The following is a 20,113-nucleotide window of genomic DNA, read 5'->3' as shown; positions in this document are numbered from 1 at the left end:
CCATGACGTATCTGTGACAAGGGGCAAGGGGCAGCGCTGGAATACTGGACTCTGACACCTGGGACAGTGGCCCAGCTCTCTCTCCACCTGAGGGACTCTGGGCAAACTACCCACATGGCCTCAGCCGGTCTTGGGTCCTTCCACTGCAGCAAGGGGTTGCAAGGTTGGAGGACTCTTTCCAGCTCTAACATCTCGTAGTTCTGTTTTGGGTAGATGTTGTGTGTTGACCACACAAAAGGGCAGGTGCTATGCCTTTGAGATCCATGCAGACATGACCCCGAGGTCATGGGAATCCTTCTGCCAGACAGTGACCCAGCAGGGCGTCCTCCTGGCTACCTGAGCCTGAGCTTGGTGACTGAGCCAGAGAGCTGAGCTCTCCCTCCCACTTCCAGAGGATTCCTCATCAAGCTTGGGGCTTGGGGCTCTTGCGCCCTGTGCCTCTGCCAACTTTTATTAGCCAAGTAAAGTGCTCTGGGGAGCTGCTACACATGATCTGAACAAAACAACCCAGAGCCAGGCGTTGACAGGGCTTCCTCTGTGTCCTCGGAGCTGGGCCCACCCCAGTGAGCAAGAAGGTCAGGTGGTTTCGAGAGCCAGCCAGGCAGGCTATTAAACTAAACTTCCCTTTCCTGCAAGATGTTGGCTAGGAAAAAATCATGAAAAGCCCTGGGTTGGGGAGGGGAGCAGGCAGCGGGAGAGATAATTTGTGGACATCAATGCTCAAATTATTGCAGGAGGGGAAGGAAGGAAATGGCAGGAAAGCACGGGAACTGGCTTCTCACTGTGGAATGCCCCCACATTACTGTTTTCATTTCTACAGTTGTCTTGCTATTTTAGACTCAGGCTAATGTCAAGATTGGTTTACATTCCCTCTGCACATGCCAGTGAACCGAGGGAGAGATGTTTGGGAGTGTGCGGGGCTCCAGAGGGAGTTCCCTGGGGGATCAGAGAGTTCTCAGGATAGTCCTCAAAGTCGAGTTTAGGGTGTTGGTACAGATGGCAGAGTATGAAAGGGTGAAATGAAAATACTCCAAGTCAGATAAGAATATGAAAAAAAGTCTACCTCTTAGAAGAAGTTGGATGATGCCTATGATTCGATTTTTTTTTTTAGGTTTTATTTATTTATGTAATCTCTACACCCGATGTGAGGCTCAAACTCACGACCCTGACATCAAGACTTGCACACTGCTCTGACTGAGCCAGCCAGGCGCCCCTGGCTTGATTTTCTTTTTCTTTCTTTCTTTCTTTCTTTCTTTCTTTCTTTCTTTCTTTCTTTCTCTTTCTTTTTTCTTTCTTTCTTTTCTTTCTTCTTTTCTTCTTTCTTTCTTCCTCTCTCTCTCTTTTAAAAAGATTTTATTTATTTATTCATGAGAGACCCACAGAGAGAGAATCATAGGCAGAGGGAGGAGGCTCCCTTTGGGGAGCCTGATGCAGGACTGGATCCCAGGACCCCGGGATCACGACCTGAGCCGAAGATGGATGCTCAACCACTGAACCACCCAGGCGTCCCTGGTTTGATTTTCTTAACCAATGCATTTAAGCCTAATTCTGCCCTTATTTTGAAAGCTCAGGAGTTGTAGTCTTTGGAGGTGTCTTTTGGGCCTGGGGGTGGGTGGGGAGGAGGTGCACAGAACCGTCACACTCAGAAGAGGGCTATTAAAAGAGGCTGCAGAAACTCTGTCTCTGGGTATTAAAGCAGATATAAGACAGCATTTAGGCTGATGGATTTAAATTGAGGGGAGCTTCAGAATGCCTTTGGGGTAGGAGGACTGTTCTTTATTTCAAAAGCCCCAGAAACAATTGTAATTCAACCTGCTTCTCTAGTGTCGTCCCCATACCTGCTGCTCCCCAGGTCCAAGTGCCCCATGGAGAACCACTGCTGGACCTGTTCTGGACACTTACAGCCTGAAATGAATCAGCCTGTGAAGTTTCTCCCTGTATTATGACTCTAAAATCTTAATGTATCTATTTAACAGCTGTGCCCCATAGGAATCTCCTTGGCCTTCAAATGGGAGAACGGGGCTTTACCCTTTTTAAAAAATCTATTTAAGAGCATTCCAGAACTGTGTGTATAGACTGCAGGCACTTCAGGAAGAAGCACAGGTTGCAAAGTCTGTCTTAACACCAAAGGAAGGTCATGTCCCCATTTCCAGGGCCAGGGCCTGCAATCTGCTTTGTCATTCACCAGTTTGCATTTTAAACCATATGTTTTGTGAGCAGTTAAATGTGATGGGTAACATAATTTTATGTTTACAATTGCAATGAAAAAAAAAGATCATATTTATTAGAGAGAGTATGATGCATGGGGGGGACAGATGGAGAGAGAGAAGCAGACCCCCTAACTGAGCAGGGGGCGAGCAGGGGCTCAATCCTGGGACCCTGAGATCATGACCTGCGCCGGAGGCAGACGCTTAACCAAGGCGCTCCTTTACAATTGCACTTTTTATTATTTTTATTTTTTTTAAAGATTGTATTTATTTATTCATGAGAGACACACACAGAGAGAGAGGCAGAGACACAGGCAGAGGGAAAAGCAGGCTCCATGCAGGGAGCCTGATGTGGGACTCTATCCTGGGACTCCAGGATCACACCCTGAGCAGAAGGCAGGTGCTAAACTGCTGAGCCACCGAGGGATCCCCTACAATTGCACTTTTTTAAATGTTATTTTTACCAGTCACTTTCAAAATCTGTAAGCACCACCCCTCACCAACCACCCTGGCCTGCCACCAGATGCCGCTCCTCAAAAAAAAAAAAAAAAAAAAAAAAAAAGCCGTAACTCTGAAAGTGGCTTTTCCTTTTCTTCAGTTTGCCATTCAAAGCTTTCCATGGTCTGGCTCCAGTATGATCTTCCAAACTGCCCCGTCTTGTTCTCCTTGTCACCCATGCACTGTTATGATAACTGCATAGGATTGTATCATTAGGATGTTGGATGCACCTTAACTATTCCCAAGTGCTGAATATCTTCTGCTCCTTCTCTCTGAATTTTGCCAGGAAGGGTACAAGGAATCATCTAGACCAGTGGTTATCAACCTTGGCCATCACTGGGATATGGGGTTATGGGGAGTGGAAGGGTGGGGGCTGGTGCATTTTTTTTTTCAGTTGAGATATAACATGCATATAGGAAAGGGCAAAAATCGTACATGTACCACCTTTTACCATTGGATGTATAAAACACCCTCATCAAGAAACAGAATGTTACCAACAACCCAGAAAGGCTGGGGTAAGGAGGCTTTAGAAAAATTCTCACTTGGAATCCAATCGTTTGAGATACTTATTCCTAGATGTGAAGTAAAGCCTAGGAATTTACATTTTTAAGATTTCCCCCAGAAAAGTCTGGTTTCCCATGCACCACTGGATCTGGAGAGCATGAATCTACCAAAGGTTTTCAGATTGCCCCTCCTGTGCCACCCTGGGGGATGGCGATCAGACTTGCCTTCCCCTTCAATCAGAGGCCACCTGGGCCTCCAGTTTAAGAAAGGCCTTCATGGGGTGCCTAGGTGGCTGGGAGGTTGAAGGCAGAGCCTTCAGCTCAGGGTGTGATCCTGAAGTCCCAGGATCAAGTCCCACATCAGGCTCCCCAAAGGGAGCCTGCTTCTCTCTCTGCCTGTGTCTATGTCTCTGCCTCTGTGTCTCTCATGAATAAATAAAATCTCTAAAAAAAGAAAAAGAAAGAAAGAAAGAAAAAAGAAAGAAAGAAAGAAAAAAAGAAAGACAGAAAGAAAAGAAAGAAAGAAAGAAAGAAAGAAAGAAAGAAAGAAAGAAGAAAGAAAGAAAGAAAGAAAGAAAGAAAGAAAGAAAGAAAGAAAGAAAGAAAGAAAGGCCTTCACTCTCTGGATGAAAACAACCCCTTAATTCCACAATTCTGAAAACTACCTATGTTGGTCGGGTTCAGTTGAGGAAGTACAAGGATGGATACTGATGGATCTGTATATGGATCGATAACAAGTATTTGACCTTTCACAATAGTACTTGGTGGTTAAACAGCCCCTATAAGGCTGTTGTTTCTGTATTCGATGCTGGAGTGTTAAGTCTGTAGGGCTGCTGGTTGGGAAGGAAAGACCTTGGTAGGCCAAGAACAATCTGAAGCCCCATGAAGATGGATTAAAACTTGTGTTCTTGGGATGTCTGGGTGGCTCAGTGGTTGAGCATCTGCTTTTGGCTCAGGGTATGATCCCGGAGTCACAGGATCAAGTCCCACATTGGGCTCCTTGCATGGAAACTGCTTCTCCCTCTGCCTGTGTCTCTGCCTCTCTTTCTCTCTGTCTGTCATGAATAAATAAATAAAAATAGAAAAAAAATAAAATAAAACTTGTGTTCTTGCTGCCCTTGACCTCGATAGTATGGATATCCCCAGAAGCCATGGAGCCAAGCACTTGCAACTGGCCTGAGAGTCAGAGAAGTCGAAGGGGGATCCAGGGAAAGGTGGAGCCATTGCAGACCTGGCCGCTGCTACATGGCAATGGGGTGAGTCAGCAGGTAGGTGACAATGCACCCACTGCTTCCCTTCAGTCCTCCAGCTCTCCCAGGAATCCCTCTGTGGCCCAACCCAATTAGGAACCCTAGGACAGGGAATTCTGGGAGACGTAGTTGAGCCTTACCAGGCCGACACCTGGCAAAGCCACCACTACCTGTCAGATCACTGGTTCTCAAGCTTGGCTGCACTCTGGGATCATGAGTGGTTTTAAAAACACAGATTCCAGGTCTTGCACCATGATTATCGGAAAGGTTCTCAGGTCACCCTAATGTATAATCGTAGCTAAGAACCACTGCCTGGCAACCTCAGGACTAGCCCCAACCCCAACCCCAGGAGCTCAGGAAGATCAATTCTCTCTTTTTGCCCCTAGAGGAGCATAAAAAAGATCTGGTTATTTTTTCGAAGGTTTTCTCACTATCTGCTTTCCTGTATTGGTCCGTCCTCTCTTCGAGAACCCTGCCACAACCTCCCGCAGCCCTCAGCACGCTGGCTGCCCCATGGACCAAGCCGTCTGGTTATCTTCCTGCGCTCAGTAGATGGGAGTACAGTGGGTAGACCCTGGGATCATCCTAGCACCAGGAAGCTCCCAGTGAACTGAAGACTGGGAAGTTTTTGCTATTAAGCTTCTAAATATAGCATCTCCTCCCCCTAGGCATAGATGAATCAAATGATAATAACGCAGCAAAGTGGTCAGTGAGCACTTAACCAACGTACTACAAGCAAGAGTTGGTGAGAGGGTTTGTGGGTGGCAGGGGCCGCCCCTGCAGGGTCGTTCTCAAGGACAGGCTGCAAGAGATGGACAGCAGGAGCCTCTGCAGGAAAAAAGCCAGAAAAGAGGTGGGGGCCAGCAAGAGCTCAGGTGCAAGTTCCAGCACTGGCAGCGACATGCTGAGGGGCCTCGGGCCATGTGTCCAAGGCTCAGTATCAGCCCCACTGCCCATATGGGGTCACAGAGAGCATCAGAAGAGGGGGATGTGAAACAGCTCGGGGGAGGGAAGCAGGTCCAAGGGCACAGGCGTTGCTGTGTACCGGGAAGTAACTGTTGCAGGGAATGGTTATCTCGATGTGGATTAGGCCCATTGCTTTCTTTTTCCGACCCACAATGTGGTTGTTTCTAATGAGGCCTGCTCAAGCGTGAGATTGACACAACTGATCAAAAATAAGGTCTCTGGGATTTCCTTGGGGTTTCTATGATTTATGGTCCCTCTGTTCTCCCCATTTTGCAGCCAGGGGAAGCCTGCTGAGCCACCCCAGTGCATACTCCATAATTAAGTTGATAAGAACTTTCTGAGAAACAACGGCAGGAATCTTTCCTACCATCTCTGTGAGGCAAACCCGAAGGATCGGCAGTGCTCCAGGATGTTCAGTGGCCTATGTGTATTGTGTACGATTGTTTTCTGTGCCCAAGATGGATGTGAAGCTTCCTGAGGGCAAGGCTGACTCTGGATTCCCCTTTATTTGGATCTCGGCACCTAGGACAGGGCAGCAGGAAGGATACTGGATGCAACGATCCAAAGTCCCAGGTTCCAGTCATAGCTCGGCTCCTCAAAAGGGACTAGGATATCGAGCTTGGACTCAGTTTCCTCCTCTCTAGAGTGGGCATCACCTACTTTAAGGGCTTCTGGGGTAGTGCACATCAGACAGTGTGTGGGAAAATGCTTCCATGATCCTGAGACGTGCTGTCCAAGTGGGAGAAAACGTGGTAAGAGCTGGTACTTCTCAGCAACTAGGTACTGGCTGATTCCCTTGCCGAGGACAGGGAGGCACAGAAGCGGCTGACCCTGGGCTGCTGCTGAGGGAATGCCCAGGGGTGGAGGTGAGGGGGAGGTGTCCCTGAGAACCCACCGTGTGACAGCAGTCACCTCCTCCCTGTCTCCTGCCCCTCTTGGGAGATCCCTGTGTGGTCTTCCTCAATGCAAGCTGGTTGTTGACCTGGTTCCCTGTTTATTCATTTATCTTCTTTTTTTAAAAAAATTTTTTTCCAACTCACTTTTTTTAAAGATTAGAGAGACTGAGTGAGCACAAGCAGGGGGAGCAGCCAAGGGAGAGGGAGAAGCAGGCTCCCCACTGAGCAGGGAGCCCTATGTGGGGCTTGATCAGATCATGACCTGAGCCGAAGGCAGATGCTTCACCCACTAAGCCACCCAGACGTCCCTATTATTCATTTGCCTTCTTCATCCAGTGTTTCCTGAATACTCACTATGTGCCAAGCATGGTGCCAGGGTTGAGAACTGAATGGTGAGCAAAAACAGATGAGGTCCCCCCCATTCCTTCCCAAACAGGTTTGGACTCAGGCTTCTGCAACCAGAGAGGGTCGGACGACGAGCTGCATGCAGCCCCAGGGACAGATGGAAATGCTGTGTGTTAGTGGGATCCTAGAGTTAGCTGAAAAATATCGACACATTGAGGCCAGTGTAGTAAGAAGAAGAGAAAGAAGAAAAGGTAAGCTCCCACCAACTCCCTGTTGGGTTTTCCTTCCCGTGCCCTGACCTCAGGCTTCAAGATTCCTACTCTTTATGAAACTAGCTCTCACCTAACTTATTTGTGCTAAGCTCCACCTTGTTCAATGCCCTGGTGGAACTACACTTAATAGGGGTGAAAGCCTCAAGGCAAAGGAATGATGCCCCTGTTGGATGGAAAGATGTCAGAGGTCACCCTAAAATCACACCAGGAGGGTGCTTGCTTCAGGCTGGCATTTATTTCCAGGGACAATCAGGTAGAGAAAGTAGGGGTTCATGGCAGGGCCAAGTTCCCATAGCAAGCCTTTGTGGCCTTTCAAGACTTCCAGAGATCAGGGAGGAGGAAGAGAAGCAGAGGTTGTTGTCAAAGTCAGGGCTTTTGTTTAGGGAAGGTGGGTTTGCGGGTGCTTATTCCATTACCAAAAGCAACTAACTAGATAATTAGCTACTTTAAAAAAAAAAAAGGGAGAAGAGAAAGACCAGAGGATTTTCAGTAGCCAGAACCCAGAAAAACTCCACCACCAAGCTCGCAGTTCTGACCACGCTGCCAGACAACCCCACGGTGACCTTCCAGCTGGATTTATAATTTTCCTCTCAGTGAGAAAACGAAGGCATATTTTAAGACGAACCCCCCCCACCCCGCCAAAGCCAAATTCTGGAAAGACTGGAGGTAATATGAACCCCAAGTGGACTCATTAAAATAGAAGTTTCTAGTGTAAAATAAAGCACAGCCACTCAAAACCACACAAAACAATGGATTGCACCGGGGGAAGTGCGAAGACAAGTGCCCTAGCAAGCAGCGGCAGGGTGAGGGAAGGGGGCTCTGCTGCCACCCCGGAGGCCCCTCCATGCACCCCTCCCAACTGCAGCCCACCCCCGGCCCCCAAAAGCAGCCCCACTCCTAGCCTACACTCTTCAGTTCTTCGTGTTTATTTATGGTTTCATCACCCAACTGTGTATCCCGAGACTCTACCGGCCACTCCTGTCCACGTTTTATTTTATTTATTTATTTATTTATTTATTTATTTATTTATTTATTTATTCATTCCCATCCATATTTTAGATGTCCTTTATACTTCTTTCAAGTGACCATCAGTTCTCCCTCCATCTATGTCTTTTCCTTACAAATTGTCTGTTCAGGACTCAGGCCACCAAACCTGCCTTTTTTCTGCCATCTGGATCGTGCTTTGGTGCACGCCAACGGGTCCAAATGCACTCATTCTTAATGTGAATAATCACCTGCTTGAGAAAACCCCCGTATGCAAGGCATGTTCTTAAGGAGGGCACACCCCACTGTAATCACTTTCTCACAATAGACGTAATGAGACAGTAGGAGAATGGGACCTGGGGAAGCTCTCTGTGGAACTAGTGATTTATGACAGGTTTTTTTTTTTTTTTAACAACTGGAAGTGACTGGGGAATGCTTCTCTTTAATGCCTTTCAATATAGTTTGGAATGGGGTTTGACGTTACGCTAGGCCCCAGGGCCCGGGATTGTATACTGTTAAGTTTTATCAAAGATGATTGCATAATAGGAGCCTGGATGTAGCAAAACCCAAAGGAATCTAGACCACTAACCAGACTCACCAAATGTAATAAATATAAATGATAGATGAAGGGAAGATTAGATCTGGCCATTTACTTATGGTTTGGAGCAAGAAAAGTTACACTTAAAAAGTTTTTCCCTTCTCCAATCTCAGCAGACAGTCCCACAAACATAATTATTAGCGTTTTCAAAAGGCTTTATCAAATATTGACTTAACAAAGAGCTTATCTACTTAATGGTGACCTCTAGGCCCCCCCAATAAGTCCAGGACCCTAAATTACATGCTACTGGGCAATGACACCCCAAAATGGACAAAAAAATGAGCAATGTTGTACGAGGAGACAAGAGGCCTGTAACACTTTCAATACATGTGGGGTGTTTTGATTTGCACAGGAAGAAAAAGCTCCAAAACTGATGGATACGATAAAAAATTCAAAATGTAAGGCACTCTCCAGACTCAATAGGCTCCTGACCCTAACCTTCAGATCTTTATTACAGCAGTAGGTGTATAAAGCCATGGAAAGGGTCTGAAAGACGTCGGAGGGGAATAAAAGAAATCAGGCAAAGGTCTGAACCGATCACATTCTGCTTCTCTGTTCGTATTTCTTTCCTTGATTCTCCCAGGGATTTTATTTGTGAGGGAAATCAGGATTGTATGTCCACCTCCCTGTTAACAGTGGGGAGAACGTGGGATGGGAAGGAGCAGGGAGGGAAGCGTGATTGGGAGAGCTTAACACACATTGGATAGGCAGACTGATGTCTTTCATGGGCTCAGGAGTTTTTCAAATCTGCTCTGCAGGATTGGGTTCCTGCTTTTAGGGTGTAGATGGTAAGAGAATTGCAATTTGGGAAGCTTTTTTTTTTTTTTAATAACCCTCTAGGGTATCGCCAATGATGACAACATGTGTGTTTAATACTCTAAAACCAGGATGCCTGGGTGGCTCCGTGGTTGAGCGTCTGCCTTTGGCTCAGGTCCTGGGATCGAGTCCTGCATTGGGCTCCCTACAGGGAGCCTGCTTCTCCCTCTGCCTGTGTCTCTCCCTCTCTCTCTGTGTCTCTCATGAATAAATAAATAAAATAATAATAAAAAAACCCCCACCAACTCTAAAACCAGGGGGGCCTGGGTGGCTCAGTTGGTTAAATGTCTGCTTTTGGCTCAGGTCATGGTCTCAGGGGCCTGGGATGGAGCCCCACATGGGGCTCCCTGCTAGGCGGGGAGCCTGCTTCTTCCTCTCCCTCTGCTGCTCCCCCTGCTTGGGCTCTCTCTCGCTCCCTGTCAAATAAGTAAATAAAATCTTTAAAAAAAAAACACCAAAAACTCTAAAACCAAATTAATTTGAATTCACTTTCTCTGAGAAGGCAAATACGATTCAGCAGCTTTCTTTTCTTAGTCTTAGTTCCCGTCCTAGGCTACCTTTCTGAAACCTCTGATGCTCCTTGGAATTCTCTCCCGCCTGGGCTCTGCGACACTTGTCTTCCCTGCTGCTTCCTGCTGCTCCTCGGGGCCCATCTCAGGATCACTAGGAATTCCACAGGGTCCTTCCTGGAACCCTCTTCTTGTCCCTGTCCCAAACCCCATCATGGACTCCTAGCTTCTCAAGATTCCCAGCTTCAGCCTAGGCCACCGGGGGCATGACTGTCTGGAGGGGCAGGGTGAACCGGGACCCAGTAGGGATGTTGGAAGGGTAGACCAGAATGGCAAGAGGGTTAAATCCACCACGGCTCCCGTGCTTCTGTTAGCTCCCTTCTCACGCTGGGCCGGGCTCAGTCTAAGCAGGTTATGTGCAGGAGGGCATGGAGTCTTCACACCGCCTCTCTGAGAAAGCTCCATTAGGTCCCATTTTCTAGATAAGACATTTCAGCCAGCAGAGGGCAGGAAGCAGGCAGAGCTGAACTGTGACCCCACTCCCCGCCCCGCTCTGAACCATCACGCCCTCGGTCTGAAGCAGGAGACCGTGTCCTCGTGTTTCTGGACATCAGAAAGACTCCAGAGCTTTGGGCCTTGTCCCTTCAGTGCACCAGGGGGGTGGGGGACACAGATCAGTAGTTAGCAGGTCCCGCTGTAGCCAGGAGCTCCCACTGACCACCCAGCTTGCCCGGGAGGCTCCACGACAGAAGGCAGGCACAAGGCCTTCGCTTTGTGCCTCCCACACCTCCCAGGCTGGGATGTCACGGGACTTCCAGGGGCGGTGCCGTTCATCCGTGGACCAGGGCCTGGGCATTCCTTCTTGGCAAACTGTGTGCATCAGTTCACAGGGAACCATTTCACTGACTAAACATTTTGAGCCTAAGACTGTCAAAGAAGGTCCTGGCTCTGGGAGATGGGCCCCTGAGGAGCAGCAGGCAGCAGAGACACGCACGGATCTGTCTTTACATGGGCAAGACGCTCTTGAGCCATCGTGCCGGAGAGGCACTAGAGCGGGGGTTTCAAGCCCTCCCTGAGCCATTTTAAAGTCTTCTTGACTACCACCTCCTCACTTCATAGACCCCAGGTTCCACATCACCAACTATCACGTGGAAATGAAATAACCTCTAATGGCCAATTTCAACATCACCTTCACCCCCATGCTTTCCAAACCTGGCTGACAAAACTTAGATACTCCACTAGGGAAGGGGGGAAAAAGTTAAAAACAGACTAGAGGGATCCCTGAGTGGCGCAGCGGTTTAGCGCCTGCCTTTGGCCCAGGGCGCGATCCTGGAGACCCGGGATCGAATCCCACATCAGGCTCCCGGTGCATGGAGCCTGCTTTTCCCTCTGCCTGTGTCTCTGCCTCTCTCTCTCTCTCTCTCTCTCTCTGTGACTATCATAAATAAATAAAAAAAAAATTAAAAAAAAAAACAGACTAGAAAAGACCACCAGTTGTTTCATTTCCACGTGATAGTTGGCGACGTGTCTTTCTTACTCCTCAGGAGTCAGCCCTGAGATGGTAAGCGTGGGGGCTCAGGTTCAGCCGGGGCCACTTGCTCCCAGGGCCCGCACACAGGCAGATCCACTGGATTAGGGCTGCATGGCGAAGCCTAAGCCACCACGTTGGAGCCAAAGGTCCACAAGGACCATGTACTTAGCTAGGGAGGATGTGTGTGTACGTATTAGAGCAACTCACCCTGCCTTGATGCTTGTGGTAGAAAGTGGGATGTAGAGACCCAGAAAAAGCTCATAGCAGCAAAAGTGCCCTCAGATGGGTCTCATACCACAGGTTCCTGCCTACACATCCAGCCCCACTCCACCTCCTGGAACACAGGGAGTTAAAACGAAAGGACCCTGGAAACTGAAACCTAATTATCTATGGCAATTTAATAAATAACCAAGGTTTACTAGGCCTTATTAAAAATAGATGTTCAGTGTATTTTCTTATCTTCTGACGCTCATTTCTTCACTTGTCAGCACCTGCTGGTGGCAGCCAGAGTCATCTCCCCAATTTTGCTGTATGTGCAAATCAATTTGATTTCCCTCCTCCAAAAAAGATAAAGATCAGTAAAGTGATTAAGTTACAATTAAGGCATGTCATTGAAAGCACAGACATGTGACAAGGCTGAGGAGGACTTGTCCTGAGGTCACCAGTGACTTCTGAGTTGAAAGATTCTTTTTTTCTCCTTCTGCTTGCCTGCTCTACTGTATGAAATGTTGTGGTCAATCAACAAGCCTCCTCCTACTTCTTGAAATTCCCTCCTCTTTCGGCTTCCATTATACCATTCTTGTGCCAGGCTCCCCCCCCCTCTGGCTTTCACACTGGCTCCCTGTTAATCTGTCCATCCATCCATCCATCCATCCATCCATCCATCCGATTGCTAATGACAACACTGGAAAAAATGACAAAGCATATTTATGTCTGGTTTTACAGTTAAAATATGTTTATATATATTATTTCATTAATTTCTCACTACAACCATGTGAAGTGGCTGTTGGTACCCCCATGTTACAGATGAGGAAACAGGCCCCAAGAGGACCTGTGACTTATTTATAGTAGCACAACCAGCAGGTGGCAGAGTCTGAACATGCAATCAGCTTTTCATCCCAGTAAGAATTCACAATGGCACTCTCCTACATACTGGTCAACCGGTAAACCATAATTTCTCCACTAGTCTCAGTGTTCCGAGTTAAATGTCATGATCCAGTCGGTATATATTTATTGAGACAGTGCAAGGTTCTAGGGGATCAAAGACTGGGTCCCTGCCCTCCTGCAGTTTGTGGCCTAGTGAGGGAGATAAACATTAATCATATGTTCACACAACAAACATTTATTTTTGAGGTATAAGAAAGTGCTTACTTAGTTATGAAAATCAGAGAAGTCTTCCAGGAGGAAGTAATCATTAAGATGCATTCTGAAGGATGAGTCAGAGTTAGCTTCGGGAAGAGGAGAAGAAGAAAAAGAAAATCATATACAGAGCAGGAAAAGCATGTGCAAGGGCCCGATGGCGGGAAGACCCAATGTGCTGAAACACTGAAGGTCGGCTTGATTGGCATATAGAGTGAAAGGGGACCTGGCACAGGATGTGGTTCAGACCATGCAAGACTTTATAGCCATGATAATGATTTACTTTTAGCTTAAAAGCAATGGCAAGCCACAAGTCAAGAGAATGATATGATTAACTTTGATTTTTGATTCTGACTTTTGTGTGCAGGATGGATTGTAGAGGAGCAAGAGTGGAAGCACGGAAAACAGCTGGAAGGCTTTTTGTACTTGTCCAGGTGAGAAGTGATGACAGCTTGGACCAAAGTGGTAGTGGTGGAAATGAAGAGAAGAATCCCACAGATGCCCCCTGCTCTGCTCAAGCCCATTCTCTCCCTAAACCCTGTCACCAGAGTGTGCTCACGAATTTGCAGTACATGGTAGCTTGTCCAGATTGCGGGGCTCCACTGGGGTCTCCTCTTCCAGAAAGCCTTCTCCAGACAATGCCAGTCCTCCAAGATCTTTCAGTAGTTGTGTCTACCTTCTGCACTGTCCATTCTCACACCTGATTCTTCTCTATGGCTTGGCTGTTGTCTGGTCCATTCCTGGAGATGGCTTCATTTGTCTTGTTGTCTTGCTTTCTCCCTTTGGAAAGTAAATGCTTTGTTGGCATTTGCTGAATGGTATCAACAGGGCTCCTCTGGAAATTACATTTGTAAATGATTACTCAAGCCAATTGCCTTATCTTTTTTTTTTTTCTAAATTAAACCCTGGTTGCTTAAATCTGTCTTCATGATCTTGTTCTATCAAAACGTATGTCCCAATTTTTCTATAATTTCCTCTAAACTCTTTTCCACATTTCTCCTAGTAGGAAGTAGTTTCAGAGGGAACCGAGTGAGAGGGCGGGGTGGGGGCAGGAGTGTAATTAAACAGGAGCTGTCTGACCAGAATTCCTATACCTTTTAATGGGGTATTTGATTAATCCTTTCCAGAGGCACCATTATTCATGCCTTGATGGAATCTCATTTTACAGCCCTTAATACATGGACCCAATTTATCCACATCACATTGTATTCTAATACTTGTCATCCAAGTTATTAGCTATCTCCTTCTTAGTGTAAAATCATCAGCAAGTTTGATTAGCTTATTCCCTGGGGATGATAGGGAGATAAGAACAGACACAGTACAATATGACCACCAATGGCTCTGCATTCTCAAAAGAAGACCGCTAAACAGGATCCATTTATGCAGCTGGGGTGGCCAAAATAAGCACGCGCCCCCGTGGGAGGTCTCTGTGTGGGACCCAGGAGCCACGGCCACAAAGGGCTGTCACTGTGCCCAGCAGTCCTGAGCCATCATTCCCTAATGGGATCACTTTTATAAAAACGAGTGAGGCTCCCCCTCTTCTGCTTCCTAACATCCTCCCACCCCCACTGCCCCAAATATCCTTCCTGGGAGGCATAGCCCAGAGGCTCCCCTATATTCCAGGATGCTACATCTGCCTGGGATTGCTCTTCTTTGCCTACTGGGGACTTGGCAGGCCAGGTGACCCAGGCGATGCCAGGGCTATTGATTGCTCTTTCTCTAGCACAGAGATGGCTCTAAGCAGGAGCCCCTTCTTCCTCTTCTCTGGAACCAAACCTGAGCCTTGGGGCTCACTGGTGGCTTCAATCCCTTTGCAAGCAAGGGAGCCCATGGCCTGAAGAGATTCGTGGCCTGCACAACCCCACAGAGTTTCTATGCCCTTGCCTCTACACAACCACCCTTCCTCAGACCCATCAGGTAAAACTCCCACAGCCTCCCCTGGAGTCCTTTTTAAAGCTCCCATCCTCCTTTCACCAAAGGCCCCATGTCACTTATTCCTGTGTTTTCCTGAGCCTGGCCAGAGGCGGATGAAAGGGGCTCACTCTGTGGTGGCACTCCTCCTTCAAGAGGTGGCATCTCATGCCTTTCCCCTTGAGTGGGGGCCAGATGTAGGCACTTGTTTCAGCCTTCTGACTTCCATTCTCTCTCAGCTTAGTGGCTCTGGGGAAGTTAATTACTATGTTGTGAGCAGCCCTGCGGAGAGGCCTAAGGTACTGAGAGAGAAACTGAGGCCTTCCACCTACAGCCAGGTGAGTGGACCATCTTGGAAGAGGGTCCTTCGGCCCCAGCCAAGCCTTCGGATGACAGCGGCTCAGATGACTGCTTGACTGCAACCCCATGACAAAGCCCAAGCCAGAGCCACCGAGCTACACCACTCCGGGCCTGTGACCCATGGAAACTTTACAAGTCAAGAAATATTTGTGGTTTTAAGCTGCCAGGGGCTGGGGCCATTTGTTACACAGCACTAGGTTACAGATACACTCTCACCACTTCAGAGGAAGTCTTGGTCCCCTCCTTCCCTCCAATCCCCTTCTCAGGTTTCACTTTGATCTCTTCTCTATGTTCAGGGGCTCTGGTGTCCCTCTGGTACTGACTTGTCACTGGCCTCTACTGAGTGTCCTCAGTAGGGGGTCTTGAGGACTCTTTCCTGAGAAGAGGGGGATGCACAGTGGGCGGGGAGCTTCCTGAGGCCTGGGTTTGGGAATTCTAGCTCTTTGCCTGCCATCCAAAGTGACTTAGGACAACTTTTTGCAGAGAGAAGCCTTCCTCAGGCCATGAAACTCCCTCCGTGTTTCCGAATCCCGTGGGCCTAATGACTTCAGTCAGGCCGACAGCCAGCATGAAAAGACTTTGCAAGGAACTTGTTCCCTTTTGTATCGTATGCTCATCTCCTATACCCTCTTTGCTCATCTGCAGCCTCTGCAAAAGGTCATGTCTCGTTTCAACTTTGCAGTTAAGCGCCTCTGACATGAAGCAGGGATTCCAAAACTGGATGGAGATACAATCAGACTAGGTTGCAAGGTGTGACACCCTACTTCCCTATAGACTGCGTCCTGTCAGCAGAGACCACAGTCAGGAAGAAGGTGGGGATCTGATTCTCACTTCTCTCATACTTTTTTTTTTTTAAGATTTTATTTATTTATTCATGAGAGAGAGAGAGAGAGAGAGAGAGAGATAGAGAGAGAGAGAGAGAGAGAGACAAAGGCAGAGGGAGAAGCAGGCTCCACGCAGGGAGCCCAGTGTGGGAACTGATCCCGGGACTCCAGGATCACACCCTGGGCTGAAGGCAGGCACTAAACCACTGAGCCACCCAGAGATCCCCACTTGTCTCAAACTTATACAAGGAACAAAATGTAGTTTTCAATAAAAAAAAAAATCAAGGTTGTTTTTCTATCTAATCATATCCTGGTAATTTTTACAAAGTCTATCTTAATCCATGGGGCAAGCAAGGTCAGACAACAGATGTCAATCTCTTAGAAGTCTTGAAACAGGTAAAAAAAAAAAAAAAAAAAAAAAACCCAAAAAAACAAAACAAAAAAACCAACAACAACCAGTAAACCTAAGCAGTAGAATGGACCCCAAACCAGTGGTTCTCAAGCCAATGGCATCATCACCATCTGGAGGCTTGGTGAAAATGCACCTTCTCAGGTCCCACCCCAGACCCACCCTATCAGAAACTCTGAGGGTGAGGGGCCCAGCAATCTGTGTTTTAATAAGCCCTCTGAACAATCCTGATGCATGGCTAAAGGTTCAGTATCACTGACTTAAAGAATTAAACATCTAAATTATTCATTCCTTCATTCATACGACATTGACTGAGTGCCTCTGTGCCAGACACTCTGGGGCAGTGAAGAGGAATTACAAGGAACTCCTTCTGTGAGCAGTTCCGTCCTCCCTTCTCTTGCTTTATGACAAAGCTTGAAAAGAAAGCAGGAATTTGAAGACACTAATCCAAGGAATGGAAATCATTCTTCATAACTCTTTTCAATGGACAAGAGGCACACCAAAATTGTTTTATTATTTTTTTCCCCAGGAGTGATCATACTCTCAAAATAGTAACTTTTCTAAAGTAAGTAAATGTGTGGGTTTAATATATCATGTACAGCTGGCTCAGCCTTTTAAGCTTAAAAAAAAAAAGATGATGTGATTTCGCCATGAATGAAATCCAGAATTACCTTAAAGATTCACTTAGATTCGCACCTGTCTTTTGTGAACAAACTCTTCTGTCATTTCGTCCTCTTGATGAAGTAAGAGTTTCTGTAAGTCTAAATAAGTGACAACAGCTAAGACATATGGTGTGCTTCCTATGGCTAGGCTCGGGGACATTTCTACATTTCATTTTCTCCTGACCTTATAAAGTAGATGGAGCAAAGGCACACAGTTGATAGAGGAAGAACAGAGGCAGACCCATCCTTAACCTTGAGCCAATTATCCCTTCCATGCTGTACTCCCAGCCCCGCTGGGTCATTTTGTTGCTCATTAAAACTACTGGTTAATTGGGAAAACATAAAAGGAAATACCACCCTCCCCTAGAAGATTTCTAGTATGAAAATGGTGGCCAAAGCTCAATTGGGGGGATGTATTTTTAAATGATAAAGGTCATGCTAGATTTCTTCTTCAGTACCATAGATAATTAGGAGCTGGCTATGAAGTCCTTATGGTGGCCCGTGAAGAATCTGGTCCATGTTCAATAGACCCAGCTTTGAGAAAATGCTCCACGTGTGCTCCTTTCTCAGGGTGCCTCAGTGATGCTCAATGACTCACTGTAATACTATCAGGGCAGATGATTTTCCTGTGGTTAGGGATGAACTTGAGTTAATCCAGCCAAGCCCAGATTCTCGTGACTGTGGGTGCCCAGTTAATCCGGCAGCCACGGGGATGAAGGGTGTGACCAATGGCCACAGATGACATCAAAGCTGCCTGGCAGGACCAGCAACACATTCAGACCTTGGCATGGGCACCAGGCCTGCCCTGGCTGGCGGAGTTCATCCGCCACACAGGACTATCCTTCACTTATGGGGTGTCACGGGTCTCCCATGTTTTGGCTAGCAAGAGGCATCAAGAGGCCTCTTCTGCCTAGTGCGTCCTTGGGAATGACCTGGTGACTTTAGTTACAGGCCACAAAGAAAATCTACAGTCCACATGGGCTGTGGAGAAGACTGTGTGGGTATCTTTCAAGTCATATACGGAGCATGGGACTTGAGGTGAACGGAAACGCATCCGCCCTTCCCATTGGCCTTCTGTCATCAATGCTTTGTAGAACACCAAGCCCTGCCCCCTTCTATTTCTAATTCAGGGGTGCTCGTTGGCTTCTGCTGAGACATTGATTTGATTAGTGGTATTCTGTGGAACCAGAGACATGAGAAGTTGAGCTCACAAACATATGATTCATTTCAGGATTCTGAAATGAGAAACACCTATCAAAGGCACACTGGGGGCCGGGAGATTCTGAGAAAGCATTTCATGCATAGAAATGGGACATGCAATGAAAAAATTTGCTTATGGTGACAATCCTGAAGCCAGGGACCACCCCACCGTGCTCTCCATCCTCGTGGAGTGACGGCTCTGCGGGACACCGCTGGGATTAGACGTTCCTGCGTTTGGACACCCATATGCCGCCTCATTTATCTACCTGTGACAGGGACAGTGCTGGAAGAGAATCAAAAGATGACAAATTGCTTCTGGTTTTAAAGGAGCTGTTCAGGCTGGGTGTACGCCCAGGGGGAACCAGGTTTTATGCCAGGAGCCATCACTTCATCCCGTCGTAAGGCCACATTTTGGCAAACACCAACCAGCAGATGATTGCTGTCTCCTTTCACCAGTAGATTTAAAGACGCTTGCTCTGAAAGTCTGAAATCCAGTCATTCTGAAGACAGTGTGCAGCAGAGAGCAGACCTGCCCACACACTGCAGCGAGGCAGGACGGCAGGCATGAGACAGGAGTTCCAGATGAGAGGGATTTTTCCCATGTTGAGGCAGGCAGATAACAGGGAAATGATTTTTGGAGGATTCCAGAGTAGAGTTACAGTATCAGTGAATGACTCTGGGCAAGACAGACTTGCGTGAGACAAACAAACATAAATTTCTAGGATACCGGCCACTGGGATCTGCTTTTGTGAATACAACCAGAGGTCCAGCCAAGGCTGGCTATCATCTGGCTGTGACTCTTCTTTTTCTTTCCATTGATGCAGCCTCTCTGGGAATGATCATGTAATTCATGGTCAACACCCTCCATCCTCTCGAGGTGAACTGTCTTCAACCAATCCAAGTGTGTCCCTTCCCTGCCATATGCCGGAATTTGCAGGGCTGGGGAAGCCCTCACGATGCTGGCGTAGACAGATGCCCGGTGTTCTTCCAAGCGTCACACTCGTGTTCACTCTTCATTTTATTCTCCTGACAACTTCCGAGACAGGTACTAATTTCACCCTCATTTTGTAGATGAGGAAAGAGGCACAGAGAGCCTGAGCGATTGGTGGAAGGTCACCTGGCTGGCGAGGAGCAGAGCCACAAGCACAGCGAGACAGCAGGGTCCCAGGGTCTGGCTTGTTCCTAACCTGTGCTGCTTCTCTAATACAATCTCTTTTAAACAGAGCAGCTGAACCCCACATGGACACTGGTCTGCCCAGGTCGTCTCCCTTTCCCTAGGCCCAACCCTCTGGAATTCAGAGCATGGCCAGAGCCGGAGCATAGAGCATGCAGTGTGAAAAGACAGAGGCTCATCTCCAATCCCCTATTTGCTTCTAATTTCAGGCCAGACGCTCAAACATTTATTTTGTGCTTGTTTGTTCTGAACACTCCACCATGTGGCCCCAGACTGCTTCATAGATGGTCTCTCTGTTCTCTCTCCTTAGACAAGCCCTGGACCTCTCCCTGAACACCTCTCCCGACTCTGGCAAGGCTCCCGCTGCCAGTGACTGACGTTCCCTGCCTCACCTCGTCGTACGTGGCAGCTAAAAACTCCTTCATCCCCATGGCAGTGAGGCATATTTATAGCAGAAGTCACATGCCAAGGCATTTTCAAGTTATTCATTTCTAATAATAACCTGAGAGCATAACCACCATGCCCATTCCACAGATGCACAAAGAGAGGCGGGAGGTCACAGCAAGGTTGCCAAGGAGTCCTAAACTGCCAAGGTCTCTTGAGCCACTTATAAACAATTCTCTCTCCAGGTGGCTTCCTCTCATCCTTCTGCTTAACAAACTTATCTGAGGCCTGGGAATGAGAGATGCTATCAAGATCAAATTGTATTGTATCTGTGTCTATAATCCAGCTCTCAGAATACTAACAAGCAACTCTGAGCTCAGCTTTCTGCCAAGCCCCATTCTCATTAGTAAGTTTACATGCATAAAACACATACTTGGAGTTTTTGGCTCGCACAA

The 20,113-nt window shown here is 47.5% G+C and overlaps 1 protein-coding gene across 4 annotated transcripts in view; it reads right to left on the bottom strand.

Annotated features, from left to right (window-relative positions):
- ATXN7L1 (ataxin 7 like 1) overlaps positions 1-20,113 on the bottom strand; it is a 244,271-nt gene that overhangs the window by 121,453 nt on the left and 102,705 nt on the right. The window contains exon 4 of one of the 4 annotated variants that reach the window (XM_055300981.1): positions 12,315-13,514. The exons of the other annotated variants lie outside the window; for them this stretch is intronic. Within the exon in view, the coding sequence (XP_055156956.1) occupies positions 13,429-13,514 (86 nt within the window). The 3' untranslated portion in view covers positions 12,315-13,428. Of the gene's footprint in view, positions 1-12,314; positions 13,515-20,113 lie in introns of those variants that run through there. 4 annotated transcript variants of the gene reach the window in all.

This window comes from Nyctereutes procyonoides, unplaced genomic scaffold (assembly GCF_905146905.1).
Source record: "Nyctereutes procyonoides isolate TBG_1078 unplaced genomic scaffold, NYPRO_anot_genome, whole genome shotgun sequence".
Lineage (NCBI taxonomy): Eukaryota > Metazoa > Chordata > Mammalia > Carnivora > Canidae > Nyctereutes > Nyctereutes procyonoides.
The sequence above is the reverse complement of the archived record's forward strand: the minus strand, read 5'-3'. Positions and strand labels throughout refer to the sequence as shown.